This window comes from Anomaloglossus baeobatrachus, chromosome 3 (genome assembly GCF_048569485.1).
Source record: "Anomaloglossus baeobatrachus isolate aAnoBae1 chromosome 3, aAnoBae1.hap1, whole genome shotgun sequence".
Taxonomy (NCBI): Eukaryota; Metazoa; Chordata; class Amphibia; order Anura; family Aromobatidae; genus Anomaloglossus; species Anomaloglossus baeobatrachus.
The window spans coordinates 209,748,806-209,764,921 of record NC_134355.1 but is presented as its reverse complement, the minus strand read 5'-3'; the positions used below and the strand labels follow the sequence as shown (position 1 = coordinate 209,764,921).

General features: G+C 41.6%; 1 protein-coding gene across 2 annotated transcripts in view; it reads left to right on the top strand.

Annotated features, from left to right (window-relative positions):
- The window catches only part of CEBPZ (CCAAT enhancer binding protein zeta), a 165,362-nt gene that overhangs the window by 134,654 nt on the left and 14,592 nt on the right, over nt 1-16,116 (top strand). For both annotated transcript variants that reach the window (XM_075339701.1, XM_075339702.1), the window contains exons 11-13: nt 252-349; nt 3,835-3,892; nt 11,373-11,557. In XM_075339701.1, coding sequence (XP_075195816.1) covers nt 252-349; nt 3,835-3,892; nt 11,373-11,557 — 341 coding nt within the window. The remainder of the gene's footprint in view (nt 1-251; nt 350-3,834; nt 3,893-11,372; nt 11,558-16,116) is intronic.

The following is a 16,116-nucleotide window of genomic DNA, read 5'->3' as shown; positions in this document are numbered from 1 at the left end:
AGACAGACAGCAACACACATACAGAAACTGGGAGAGAGACAGTTACTCTCCCGGGCAACGCCTGGGTACTACAGCTAGTGTATATTATATAGTTAGAAAAAACCTTTCCAAGGCCCATATCATATTATAATCATCCCCTAGCACATTTCTAATTATGGATGCTTCCATTTGATTAAAGTTATACGTAGAGCCGCTGTAGTTCGACATGCTTTCTGTGCCTTATGTTTTTGTTTTTACTGTCCCAAATTTAGATTCTTCAAGAAGTTGTCCACAGATAAACCAAAGTATACACATAATGAAGATGAGTGTATTGAAGATGTTGATGATGATGAGTTTGAAAAAATTCTTGGTAAGAGGACAAGCAAGTAGTCTCCTTTTATAGGGGTTGTCCACTACTAGGACAACCCCTTCTAATTCCATATGTTTCCTCCAGGAACAATAGTAAAGCCCATACTCACCTCCCATACCGGCACCCTTCCACCTATGCCGATGCTTGCGGTTGGCAGGGCTCACGTGTTGTGACTTCACGCTTCCAGTCAGCGACAGCTTCCATTTCCCCGCCTTCGGACCAAATGAGCAATCAACAGGAAGTTGAATGCAGGCACAGCGCTCACTTCCTGTTATTAACTCATTTGGTCCGAAAGCGGGGAGACAGACTCTGGTGTTGATTGGACATTTGGCTCACGTGACGTCACACGAGCCCAGACGCCGCAGTTCAGCTGGAAGGCCACCGGTACAGAAGGTGAGTAAAGGCTTTATTATTTTACCTGGAGAAAACATTTGAAATCAGAAAAGGTTGTCCTAGTAGCAGACAACCCCTTTAATAAATAAATTATTGGGTAGAGCAAGGACCAGATAAATAATCCAAACAAATTATTGAAAATATCAAAATTGTTTATTAAGAATTGTCAAAGACATAAACACAAAATAAATGAAGTAGAGGTCAAGGAGGAGTCAATGGTAAAACACTCCTGAGGGCAGGGGCAGAATAAACACTAGGCAATTATATGTAAAATACCGGCCACGAGTAAGACAATGGGCAGATAACCTATCTGTATAAGTGGTTTTCATCCCATCAGCCATGTATAGATGGGAGAATATAATACACAATTTTATGCCCATACAAGCATCAGTGTCAGAGAATGTCCTGAACACCAACAGGTTCATGTGGCCCAGACAAGTGTAGCTTACCCATATTGGAGACCCCCGCACGCAATCCGACACGCGTTTTGCCACTATCGCTTTCTCAAGAAAGATAGTGGCCGGTGTTTTACATATAATTGCCTGGTGTTTATTCTGCCCCCCGCCCTAAGGAGTGTTTTACCATTGACTCCTCCTTGACCTCTACTTCATGTATTTTGTGTGTTATGTCTTTTTTTTACAATTCGTAATAAACAATTTTGATATTTTCAATAATTTGTTTGGATTATTTATCTGGTCCTTGCTCTACCCAATAATTTGTTATTGATCATTCCTTTGAGTGGATTTACCAGAAAAAATGGAGTGGTTCATCTCATTTTGAGGAGACCCCCGACCTCATTGAATTATTTGTGTCAAACGAATCTTGTATTGAACCCCTTTTAATAAGAATGCTTTTTTATTTTTGCAGTTTAAAAATCTTTTATATCCTATTGGTTTCTCTGCTAGAACTGCTGACTCCACTGATATAATAAGAGAGTATATTCTGTTATCTCTTAATTTAGCAACCTTTATGCTGCCAAAACAGTGATTTCTCTTAGTTATAGGGACGGTTGCTGACACTTATCTAGCCCTACATAATATAGCTTTTATGGAGCCAAAGAAGAAAATTATTCAATTGAGGAATGGAAATGTTGCAGTAACACTGGAGGAATAAAACCTGAATTACTTTTTATTTTTGTAGATTGCTTCTTTTAGGGCTCATTCACATGACCGTTCTGTTTTTGTAGTCCGGAAAACACTGTCCATTTTTTTTCACAGATGCATCCGTGTGACTTCCGCTCCGTATACGTGCCGTGTGTCATCCTTGTGCCTTCCGTTTTTTTTGCGGACCGCAAAACATGGCAGCAAGTAGATAGATGGATAGATAGAGGGATAGACAGAGAGATAATAGTCCAATAGATAATAGACAGAGGGATAAATAGAGGAATGAATGGATGGATAGACTGATGGCTAGATGGGATAGATAGATAATAGATGAGAAACAATTATAATGTTCCAGTCCCTAGCATTTTGTAATCTTGCACCCTTTAGTGCCTTTCATGTGTCTTGTATTTAGCCAAAAAATAAATAAATAATAAATAATTTAAAAAAAACGACGTGGGGTCCCCCCTATTTTTTGTAGCCAGCTCGGGTAAAGCAGACAGCTGCAGACTACAGCTGGCAGCTTCACCTTGGCTGGTAATCCAAAACAGAGGGCACACCACACTGTTAATTTAAATTAAAACAAAAAAAGTGGGGTCCCCCCCCCCTAATTGGATCACCAGCCAAGGTAAAGCGGACAGCTGTGGTCTGGTACTCTCAGACTAGGGAGGTCCGCGGTTCTTGGACCCTCTCCAGCCTAAGAATAGCAGGCGGCAGCCACCCCAGAAGTGGTGCATCCATTAGATGTGCCAATCCTGGTGATTTTCCCCAGCTCATCCCGATGGCCTGGTGCGGTGGCAAACAGGGTCATATATAGGGTTGATACCAGATGTGTAATGTCACCTGGCATCAAGCCCTAGGGTTACTGATGTCACGGCGTCTATCAGATACCCAACATCACTAACCCAGTCAGTAATTAAAAAAAAAAAAAATAGACAACAAACACGTTTTTATTTGAAAAAACACTCCCAAAACACATTCCCTCTTTCACCAATTTATTGAAAAGAAAAAAAAAAAATCCGGGTCCGGAGTAATCCAATAAGGGGGTCCCACGACTATCAATACTCACTGTCCCAGTCAATGAAGAACAGAATGTTTTCCATTGGCTGGGAGAGCAGTGCAGTGACATGAGCTAACATCATGAGGTCAGCCCAGGTCACTACACCGCATGACCAGCGCTGACTTCAGGACGTTAGCTAGGTACATTACCTGCGGTGATATAAGCCGCTGCACTCCTGACGTCAGCGCTGGTGACTGAGTTCAATGACCGCTGCCTTCTCAGATTACCTCTCGCGAGCGGTCTGTGATGTCACCGCTAGTCACAGTCTCGGGTCCGCCCACAAGAGGAGATGTGACAATGCGGCAGTCAGTGACGAGCGCTCATGTCAGGAGTGCAGGAGTTCATCACCGCAGGTAATAAACTTTACTAACCTCCTGACAGCAGTGCTCATCATGCCCACGGCTGCTCGCATTGCAGTGCGGGCATATGTGGACACGCTGCAGTGCGAGCAGCTGCGGGGCTGGCAGAGAGAGGGATACAGACTGGATGAGCACCCGACGGAGGTCACACGGAAGTGCTTCCGTGCGGTCTTCCGGGGATTTTGCAGGCCTATTGACTTGTATTGAATCACGTTCCGTTATTAAGGAACAGAATAGGACATGTACCATAATAACGGAACGAACATACGGCATCCGATGTGCTTTTTTGTAGGATCGGATGCACATGGAAATGCTACCGTGTACCATCCGATCCTACACAAAAGACATTGAAAAGATGGTCCAGCATGTGGGTCCGCAATAAAACAGGAACTGAACAGGACAAACGGAACGGTCATGTGAATGAGCCCTTACTTTGGTTACTTGGATTGCAGATGAAGGTCTGGCCTTACAAGGCTTTGCACTCGTACTGATTTTCTTTTTTTTGTTTTTTCTGTTTTAACTGCTGTAACATTCATTAAGTACATGTATTGCTTTCATTTCCTTGTTTTATAGACTCATTTGAAGGGGACAATTTTAACAGTGAAGTGAACAATGATCTTGATTTTGCTGGGTAAGTTTTTGAAAGATTGTCTTAAAGGTACTTTGCCACTCACAAAACTCAAATGAAACTACTTATGAATTCATACAGGGGACTTTGCTCTACCTGATTTGACATGGACTGTGCAAGAGCCAATGCACACAGTGGCTGCTCACAGTATGTGTCATCTCATCTTGCAGGTCTGGGGATTATTGATGAGCGAGTAGTAAAAAATTTGGGTTCGGATTATTCGTACTCAGTACCTAGTACTATTCCAGTATTTATCACGAATAGTGAATCTAATGCAAGTCAATGGGGAACACAAGGAATTCGTGAAGATTTCCTTGAAAAAATGCTCGGGTTACCCATTGCTTTGCATTAGGTTTGTTATTCGTGACGAATATTGGAATAGTACCAGGTATTCAGCACGAATAATCTGAACCCAAATATGTTACCTTTTCTCTCATCACTACTGGGGATACAATTTAGGCAGCAGTCCAAAATGACTGCTGCTAATTAACTTGAGAGGTGGGGAGGATGCAAATTGAGGCTGCAGAACAACACACACACACACACACACACACACACACACACACACACACACACACACACACACACACACACACTGATATAAATTTTGAAAACCTCACCAATTTTCTAATTGAATACATTATTAAAGGTTATATTGACATCAATTTCTTACCAGATGTTTATGCCAATCCAATCGGGCAAAGAAATCACACAACAGATATCCATAAATTATGTCTAATAATGAGAAATTAAACTGGGAAAAGGTATTGAACAGCTGAAGAAAGAGAAGTACCAACAGCCATAGAAAGTCACAATAGCTGAAACCTATCAATAACTAGAAAGCAATCTTGCCTCTTGGTAACAAATTTCAGCTGGTTCAACTGATGGCCTATAAAAAAGTGTCTCATTACCAAGGAGTAACTCAAGAAACATCTCCTAATGGGTAAAACTAGTGAGCTTTCTGAAAGTCCTTTGTAGCCTTATTGTTGCACTGTTTGAATTGGTTACAGAAAAATGTCTATACTAGTGAGGTTTCCTGTGATCACTGTTGGGGCCATAATCCAGAAGTAGAAAGAACATCCTATCTGCATAAATCAGCCACGACCAGGTGCTCCCTGCAAGAGTTCAGACAGAGGCGTGAAAAGAATATCAGAAGAGTTGTCCAAGAGCCAAGAACCACCTGTGCAGAGCTACAGAAAGGCCTGGAATCAGCAGGCACAATTGTTTCAAAGAAAGTAATAAGTAATGCACTAAACCTCCATGACCTGTATGCATGCTCTCCACACAAGACTCCAGTACTTAACAAAAAACAAGATTGCTCAACAGTATTTAGGGTAAGTATGTCAAATACTGAAAAAATAGTCTAATCAGATGAAGCCAAAGTTTAAATCTTTGAATACCATGATACACACCATCTTTGGAGGCCAAAAGTCACTACAGATTACCCCAAAAAAAAAACATACCAATAGTGAAGTTTGCAAGTGATAACATCGTGGTGTGAAGCTGTTTTTGCCAGTCACTGGCAAACTTAATGTAATTGCAGAAAGGATGCATGGACAAACATACATAGATAATCTTGATAAAAATCTGCTGCAGTATATCAGGATGAAGAAGAAGAAACAAGGGTGGACATTTCAGCAAGACAATGGTCCCAAAACACAGCTAAAGAAACTCTCAATTGGTTTCAGAGAAAATAAAGCTGCTAGAATCAATTGGTTTCAGAGAAAGAAAATAAAGCTGCTAGAACGGCCCAGCCAAACACCTGACCAGAATCCAATAAAACGTTTATGGAAGGAACTAAAACTCAAAGTTCATAGAGTATGTGGAATAAATTACCAAAATCACACCAGAGCAATGTATGCAACTAGTTTATCCATACAGGAGGTCTTGTGAAGCGGTTATCACCAACAAAGGCTTTTGTATGAAGTATTAAATTTCAGTAAGCTTGTTAAATATTTTCTTCCTTGTGGTATTTCTCATCATTATGTATCAATAAATAAATGGACATCTATGGTTTAATTTCTTTGCTGTCTCCACTACAGCTTTGAATTTGAGACTACCATCATTTTATAGACAATCATCTTGGCTATCTCATACATAAATTTAACTTGCAACTTTGTCATATAATTTGTTATGCAGATTGTCATGTCACTGCATTGTTACTGTTTTACTTTTGGTTGTGGAAAAATGTTTTTCATCCTGTATATTACAAATGACAACATTTCCCAATAGCTCAGTGTGTTATTAGATTGATTCCCAAAGCAAGGTTCACTAGTTCAAATTGAGGAACAGCCATGAAGATGATTTCCATTGAAAAGAGAAACGGCCTCATCTAGCTCATCGATAGCAGTGTGAGTGCCATGACAGTTGGACGAATACGAAATAAAGTCCATCCATTCAATCAAAAGCTAATATGTAGAGGTCCAGGCACAATATTGGAGCCAACACGGTCTATCATTCGTGGCGCGACAATCACATCAGTGGAGGTGGCTTGTGTGCTTCGTAATAGTGAGATTCGAGACATCCATGCGTGCACCGTGTGACACATGTTACACAAGTCTGGAATGGCTTCTGCTTAAGTTTGCAAAAAAGTGGATAGTAAAAGATTGGAAACTGGTGATTTGGAGCTATGAGATGAAAGTCAGTAGTGTAGGCCAGGATTCATGGTAAGCTCAATGCTGAGCTAAATGTTACTATCCGACAAGATGATTTACTTCGTACACTCGAGTACTATTGATATGAAAAGAACAACAGTGTTCTATCAGGACAACAACCTGATGCATACTTCAAGATTGGTGAAAAAATGGTTCAATGATAATGAAGTAGAGGTGTTGGATTGGCCCCCACACCTCAACCCAATCGAACAGTTGTGGGTAGACCAGTATGCACCAACATTGGGAACATGCAGACGAGAAGTGGGATCTGATTTTGGTCGAATCATGCTTGAATCTGGTTGAGAGCATGCCCAGAAGGATTCATACAGTATTGAAAGTCAAAGGTGGATTTACAAAATAATACATATTAAAATTGTTACTGTTTTCCCGCTAAAACTTTCAATGTAGTGACATGGCAAGAATCTACATAACTAATCTTATGCTAAATAGTTGCAAGTCAAAGTTACGTATGAGAAAGCCAAGATGATTGTCTATAAAGTGAAAGTAGTCTCGCGTTTGAAGCTGTAGTGGATGGGGAGATATGAAGCCTGAACGTCAATAGTACAAAGATGAGTTAGGACTTATTTTCAGGGGATGTCTTATTTTCCATGAACAGCAATCCACATTTAACATCAACATACCTCTCCACATCCTGTGTGTAATATATCTATGTCTGTCTATCTCTTATCTATCCTCTATCTATTATCTGTACACACACTGCTCATACATACTAGCTCGTCTCCTCTTCAGTTTTAGACTCCTGCAATTGAGACCTTTGGTCACATGATGTGATGTCATAAGTATCCTTAAGTAATCTTATTAGGATATAAATGCTGGGACCCTAGGAGAGTGGGTGCTTTGTGAAATTGCCCAGTTTGCTCTCCATTTTCCCTAATGGAGTCTTCTCTCCTGTTCAGTTATTTTAAACTCCAGCAATTAAGAGACCTTTGGTCAAATGACACTGGTGTCAGAAAAAGTCCTTAAACAATCTTAACCTCGGAATACAAATATTGGGGTCCCCGAAGAGTGTGGGGGCCCTGAGAAATTGCGCAGTTTGACTCCCCCCTTACTCCAGCCCTGACTGTAACTAGAGCTTATTTTTGGAGTAGGGCTTATTTTTCAAGCATACTGCAAAAATCCTGTAAAATCGTGCTAGGGCTAATTTTCAGGATAGGTCATTTTTAGGGAAGCTGAGGATGCTTCATTACAAGGAGTCTGCAGAGGCTATGACGGTTAATGCAGCCTCTGCACCCTTTTCTGATGATGCTTTGAGTATCCCAGCATGCACTGGGATTCTCAAATGAAGCTCCATCAGATAATGTAGTTGGGGAACGGTAGAGCATTTTTACTACAAGTATATTACAAAATAGCTTATATTACAGCACTAAATAGATAAGGATTTAGGCCCTGTGCGCACGCTGTGGTTTTTACCGCGGCTTTTCTGCAGGAAATGTTCATAACCTTGCTGTAGTCCTTGCCCAGCAAAACCTATGGAAAAAAAAAATGCTGTGCGCACACTGCGTTTTTTTCACCAACAGGTTTTGCTGCGGAATTTCCGCAGCAAAAAGAATGAGCATGTCGCTTCTTTTCCGCAGGTACCTGCGGCATTGTACCCCATTGACTGTAATGTAATCATGAAATACCGCAGAGAATAACGCATGTAGCAAATTATATGCGTATCATTGCGTTATTCCCGCGGTATTTCACGTTTTTCAGGATATAATGTTTATCACTACCCTGCATTTTGCAAGGAAGTGATGTCACTAGGAGAGGAAGAGGAAATTGAGCAGAGAGTAAACACACATATCACACTCACACACAGACACATACATATATAATGCAGACACATAGAAATTAGAAACATACGTTCAGAGGGTTGGTATTTGGCCAGATACTGCTCACTATATAAAGTCTATGGGGACCAGAATCTGGTGCAAAGGGGTAGGAGCAAGCGCTTCATACTCATCGATCACTGGGTGGTTGTCACACTGCTCCCGTGGCAGCTTTTTCATCTTCCAGAGCTTCCGCTCATTAGGCTCATGACATATTCATGCCTTCCCTGCATTCAGACGAGCCCCCACGCTGAGTGACTGCTGTCTCACTGCAACCAATCACAGCCGCCGGTGGGCGGGTCTATATCGTGCAGTACAATAAATAATTAAAAAAAAAAAAAAAAAAGACATGCGGTTCCCCCTAATTTTGATACCAGCCAAGATAAATCCACACGGCTGAAGGCTGGTATTCTCAGGATGGGGAGCCCCACAGCCTAAAAATATCAGCCAGAAGCCGCCCGGAATTGCCGCATCCATTAGATGCGACAGTTTCGGGACTCTACCTGGCTCATCCCGAGTGCCGTGATGCGGTGGCAATCGGGGTAATAAGGAGTTACTAGCAGCAGCCCATAGCTGCCACTAGGTCCAAGATTAGTAATGACCGCATCTATGACACGCCATGAGTAATCTGTAAGTGACAGTAAATAAACACATACACCGAAAAATCTTTTATCTAATATATAAAGCGGAGTGTATGTATGTGTGTATGTCCGCTAAAGGAATCCGCACCGTCGCATTTACAATCACGAAATTTTGCACAGACACCCCATGTGACCCAGGGAACGTCATAGTCTATGTGTTGACAAGAAAATTTAACCCCACGCTTTACAGTTACTCTACAAATAAAACATGCCTTCATTAAAGTAAATTGAGCCTGGAACTACTGGTTTTAATAGCAGCTGTGAGTGGTTGCTATAGGAACAAAAGACATTGTTAGTATAAGAATCTTATGTGTGAGGTAATATGATATCGGTGCCGAGACACAAAAAGAGAGACCGACAGTCGGTGAAAGAGACAGACAGAGACGGATGAGGATAGAGACAGACAGGGATGGACGGGGAGAGGGACGGACGGGGACAGAGACATAGACACAGACAGACAAGGAAAGAAACAGACAGAGACATAGACACAGAGACAGTTACCATCCCGGGCAACACCCGGGTACTACAGCTAGTTTGAAATAAAACACAAAAAAGCCCCTCAGTGTCTACTTTATTAAAATCCCCAAATACCCCTCCAGGTCTGGCGTAATCCACACAAGGTCCCACGACGCTTGCATACTGATCCAGTGGCGTCTGAGACATAGCACTCAATGCAGCCCCGTGAACGAGGCTGCAGGGGTAACTCCAGGACATTTCTCATGGTTGGTGATGTCAACATATTACCGCTCGCAAGAACTTCAGGGCCTCATGAGCAGTAATAGAGTGACATCACCGACCGGCAGTGACCCTGCGAGAACTCAGATCCAAGGTCCCACAGGGTCAATGCTGTATCACAAATACTGTTGGGGGGGGGGGGGACACATACATTAGAAAGAAAGCTGTAATATCTAGCTATCCATCATCTATCTATCCCTCTATGTATCATCCATCCATTATCTATCCATCCATTATCTATCCCTCTATCTATCCATTATCTATCTATCCATCCATTATCTATTTATCTATCCATTATCTATCCATCCCTCTATCTATCAATTATCTATCTAAGAAGAAGGAAATGACAGCTCATTTTTTTTCAACATGCTTTATTGCATTGAAGGCATAAAAACACCGGTAACAACCCGCGGTAAAACTGCAAGCGATTTGCTGCGTTTTTTGTACCGCATGTGCGGTAATCTTTCAGAGGGTGTGGAATTTTCCTAAGAAAATTACATTTTTGTTAGACTTCCCTTTTAAGGTGACTTTAGGAGACGGGGATACTTGTATTTTTGTACCCTGTTTGCAACTAATAACAGCACGGTTACCAAAGTTCTTTGGTTTTTGCCACTTCACTTCAAGATTGGCAAAAAGATGGATCAATGACAATGAAATCGAGGTGCCCGTACCTGTAACTTCCTTGTGATTGGCGAACACTAAACATTTTTTTTTTTTACATATGATTGATTTGAAAAAAAAAAAAAAGAATAAAAGTACTCGTATCAAGCATCTAAAAGACTAGTCTCCAGTAGTGGTTGCGTCCCAGCTTCTGGGTTGTGGTGTTCCAGCAGAAGTCCACAAACCTCCATAGCCGCATTTAAACAGCACCTACCCATGCAGTTAGGTTACAGATTTTTCCAAACCCAGAAAAGCTCTTTAAAGGGAATCTGATTACAGCGATGTCACTTACTGGGCTATTTGCTGTCATTTTGTTAAAATCACGGTTTTCTCTGCTGCAGACTAGCAGTTATTTTAATGTGGAGCTACATAACCCCGCCCCCACACCGCTGATTGACAGGTTTCTGCCCATATACAGTGTACACAGAAAGATGCCACTCGGTGGGGCGGGGTTATACAGAACTCATCAATATGCTGGGCTACTTGGCAACAGGCCAAGTAGTCTTTTAATGATAATCTGCTGAGTGAACAGTGATTTCATCAAAACTACATTAAGTAGCTCAATAAGTGACAAATCACTGGTATCAGGATCTCTGTCTTTTACATTATGCTACTCTCTGATTACATGGCTACAACCTGGAGACAGATTCCCTTTACGTTTGTTGCATGTGCAGTACCGCACAAGTTCCGCAACAACTGCACCATTGCTATTGTTTGTAGACTAGACCCTAAAATGTTCTGGAGTTTAAAAATTGTGTAACTGTTTAAGGTAAAAAAACAAACACACTTTTTTTGTGTTCATATGGTGAATTTTCAGCAGCTACCACAAACAAGTTGCTAATTGTCTGCTTTTAGAAAAGAGGACGCATATTGGTCCTTAAAATGTGCTTGAAGTTTAACTTCCACATAAAACTTCCAGAATTTGGTTACTGAATTAGTATTATTTTTCTGTACTTATTAGGAACGTAAAACCAAATGCTAAATCTTCGAAGAAAACAGAAGAGGATTCTGATTCAGACTGGGATGTGGATGCTCAAGAGGAGGATGAAGAAATTTCATTGGGTAGTATGTGTGAAGAAGACTTTGAAGCTGATGAAACTGGGGGAGTTTTTATGGACACTTCAGAAACCTCTGATACTGAACAAGGTAGTACGCTTTATATGTAGTAGTTTGTAAAGGGCGACAATAACTTATTGTGTCTTTATCATGATCTCCTGTTTCACTGTTTAGTTATGTTATAACTATCCGCGGCTGTAGTGCTGCTCGCTGTGTCCGGTGTGGGCTGCTGCATTGATGTCATGTAGACTGTGATCTCAGCGGCTCTTAAAACGGGCATTCTGTCTACACGGACAGAGCAGCAGAGCGCTCTGATTGGCTTGTGTGCTGTCAGCGGGACGTCGGTGCCACAACCAATACTGGACACCAGGAGCAGCGCGCCACACTTGGTGCTGCAACCGTGTAAATCCAGTGCTCAGAAAAAAAGTCCAGATAGTAGAACGAGAGATTTCTGGCACACGTATGGGTATGAAAAAGGTTTTTTTTTCTTTTTCATTTTTATGTTTATTTTTTTTGCAAAAAGTCAGTTTGCCAACGTTTCAGCTCAGTGGTGAACCTTTGTCAAGGCAAAATGATCCTGAGGTAGACTAGAGTGGGAATGTTTTGCATAAGCTGGGCAGAAAGGGTAAATACTGGTGTCAGGGGAGGCAGGGAGAGTCTGTAAGACTGAAGGAGAGCTGAGCAGGTGCCTACACCTTGCTGCCGCGCAGCCCATACTTTGGATCCTGATTCTTACACACCAGGATGTTTACTTCAGGCACCTGAACCTTTTTTATGCCCATACATGTGCCAGAAATCTCTTTCTACATACTTGGTGCTGGCCTCAGGTTTAGAGAAAAAAAGCCCATTTTATAAGCTTCTGCAGCCAGGGTTGAAGATTTTCTGAAAGGGGACAACACTTTTAAGGGGGATAGTGATGTCCTATGTGTTTTATTATCCTTGATCTGCATTTCAGGATACTAGTTCATGATGCCTTTAATTGGGATTATCTGCTTTTTCTAAGGGCCACAATTCATTTACTGTTAATACAGTAAATATAATTATGTAGACTGACAACAATGTATAATACCAGTTGTGCACATCCTGTGGCGGCAGCCCAATCTGTCTCTATGGGGCTTGTGAGTTGGGGGGCTTGGTGCCAGTGCCAGCACCAATTCTTCAGGGGACACTTCATTGCACCCACTGTGCCGAGCAATTAAGACAGAACATCAAAACGCTCACTGTTGAGACGGGTGCAGTGAGAGGTGAGTATTTAAATTTTTTAAATCAGTGAGTACACTGTGGTGGCCATAATGCTACATGGATTACAATGGGAATATTCTATATAGAGGACAATGGAATGTGCATTATATTAAAAGCAGAACTAATAGAGGGGTGCATTATACTATATGGAGGACTATGGGAGTGCATTATACTATATGCAGGACTATGGGGCGAGGACTATGGGGAGTGCATTATACTATATGCAGGACTATGAGGAGTACATTATGGTAAATGGAGGACTATCAGGAGTGCATTATGCTATATGGAGGCCTATGGGGGTGCATTATACTTTATGGAGGTATAGGAGTGCATTATACTATATGGCGGTCTATAGAGAGTGCACTATACTCTATGGAGGATTATGGGGTGCCTTTTACAATATGGAGGACTGGGGGTGCATTATACTACATGGAGGTATGGAAGTGCATTATACTACATGGAGGTATGGTATGGAGTGCATTATACTATATAGAGGACTATGGGGAGTGAATTATACTATATGGAGGACTTTGGGGTGCATTATACTACATGGGAGTATGCAAATGCATTATACTATATGGAGGTATGGGAGTGCATTCTACTATATGGAGGTATGGCAGGGAATTATACTATATGAAGGTATGGGAATGCATTATACTATATGGATGTATGGAAGTGCATTATACTATATAAAGGACTATGGAGAGTAAATTATACCATATGGAATACTATGGGAGTGCATTATACTACATGGATGTATGGGAATGCATTATACTATATGGAGGTATGGGAATGCATTATACTGTGTGGAGGTATGAGAGTGCATTATACTATATGGAGGACTATGGGATGCATTATACTATATGGAGGTATGGGAGTGCATTCTCTATATGGAGGTATGGAGGTATGGGAGTGCATTATACTATATGGAGGTATGGGAATGCATTATACTGTATGGAGGTATGAGAGTGCATTATACTATATAGAGGACTATGGGGTGCATTATACAATATGGAGGTACACTATACTACATGAAGGTATGGGAGTGCATTATACTATATGGAGGTATGGGAATGCATTATACTATATGGAGGTATGGGAATGTATTATACTATATGGAGGTATGGGAGTGCATTATACTATATAGATGACTATGGAGAGTGAATTATACTATATGGCGGACTTTGGGGTGCATTATACTATATGGAGGTATGGGACTGCATTATACTATATGGAGGACTATGAGATGCATTATACTATATGGAGGTATGGTAGTGCAATATACTATATGGACGATTATGGGGAGTGCATTATATTTTATGGAGGACTGGGATGCATTATACTGTTTGGAAGGCTATGTGGAACCATTATGTCTGGAGGGCTTTGTGAGAGCCTTTCATACTTTTATGGAGGGCTTTGCGAGGGCAGCTATATTGCATGCAAGCAATTACACTGTGAAAGTTTGTGTGGGGTCCATTTATACAGTGTGGAGAGGTGTGGGGGCCATTATACTGTATGTAGGACCATTATGTACATGGAGGGCTGTATGGGGGTCAGAGTTGGATCATACTGTTTTGTGGTTATCAGACTGCTTGGTGAGTTGTGGGGTGGGGGGCACAGTATATTCATCACACTGCGTGTGGAGGGCACTGTGGAGGTATTATACTATGTTTATGGGACACTTTCGTTGGCATCATACTATATGGGTGGAATGACACTGGAGTCTAGGTACTTCAACTGTAGCAAAATTACTTTGTAATGGATGCAAAGTTGTGAAATATATTCTTCTTTGACCCAGCCAAATATTTTGTTTATGTTGTGTGGGGGGAAGATTTGAACATTTGCGATGGGGCCCCTTGAATTTTATGTATCCCCCTATATAATACATTAACGTGTAGCGATGTCTGCCTCCATTACAGCAATTATTGCCTTGCTCATTATGGCAGCTGACACCAGCAAAACCTATGGGAAAAAAAATGCTGTGCGCACTAGGCGGATTTTGACAGCTACAGGTTTTGCTGCGGGATTGCCGCAGCAAAAAGAATTGCATGTCACTTTTCCGCAGGTAGCTGCGGCATTTCACTCCATTGACTGTAATGTAATCGTGAAATTCCGCAGGGAATAACGCAGGTAGCAAATTCTGTGTGTTTTCCTGCTTTCTTCCCTGCGGGATTTTGCGTTTTTCGGGACATAATGTTCATCACTGCCCTGCGTTTTGCAGGGAAGTGATGTCATTATGACAGGAAGAGGAAGCTGAGCAGAGAGTAAACACACACAGATAACACTCACACACAGACCGTGACATATAGAATACACATAGAAATCAAACGTTCATATTAAAAATAAAAAACAAACAAAAAAAAAACGTGGGTTCCGCCGTATTTTTACCATTTAGCCGAGGTAAACACAGAGCGGTGGCCCGGTATTCTCAGGCTGGGGAGGGCGAGGGCCAGGGTTACTGCCCCCCACCCTGCAGCCGAGAATATCAGCCCGCAGCTGCCCCGGGTCTGTTGCATCTATTATGCGACAGTCGCGGCGTGTTACAGGCTCTTCCAGATTGCCGTGATGCGGTGGCAATCAAGGTAATAACGAGTTAATGGCAGCGCATCGCTGCCACTAAGTCCTTGATTAATCATGGCAGCGTCTGAGACAGCTTACATGATTAACCCGTAAGTAAAGTGAATAACACACACCGAAAAATCCTTTATTTTAAATAAAACACAAAAAAATACCCCTCTTTCACCACTTTGTTAACCCCCCAACACACAGCTCCGGCGTAATCCACACAGGTCCCACGACGCTTGCATCCAGCCGCGTCTGACACATGCAGCCTCGTAACGAAACTGCAGAGGTAATTACAGGTAATTTCTCACGGTTGGTAATGTGAACACATTACTGCTCGCGAGAACTGCAGTGTGTCCTCACAGGGACTCTATTGATTGATCTGTCCTCTATCTATTGATTATCCATTATCTATCTATCCATTTATCTATCATCCATCTATCTATCTATCTATCCCTTTTTCTATCTATCCAATATCTATCCATCTCTCTATATCAGAAGGAAATTACTTTTTTTTTTTCAATGTGCTTTATTGCATTGAATGCATTAAAACATATGTATCAACCCGCAAAAAAACGCACCAAATCCGCACCAAAACACATGCGGATTTCGGTGTGGGTTTTTTTGCGTTTTTTTTTTCCCGCGGGTGCTGAATTCTTTCAGAGCCTCCTGAATTTTTTTAAGAAAATTCCATTTTCTATGGCGCACAGGGCCTTAGGAAGTTATTCTGGCTTGATTGAACAAATAAATGTACTCTCTCTGGGCCTAAAATGTTTGCACCTTTTCTTTCCATTGGTGAGTCCTTTCCTCAAACTAGGTCACTCCTTACCACTTCGGTTGTTAGT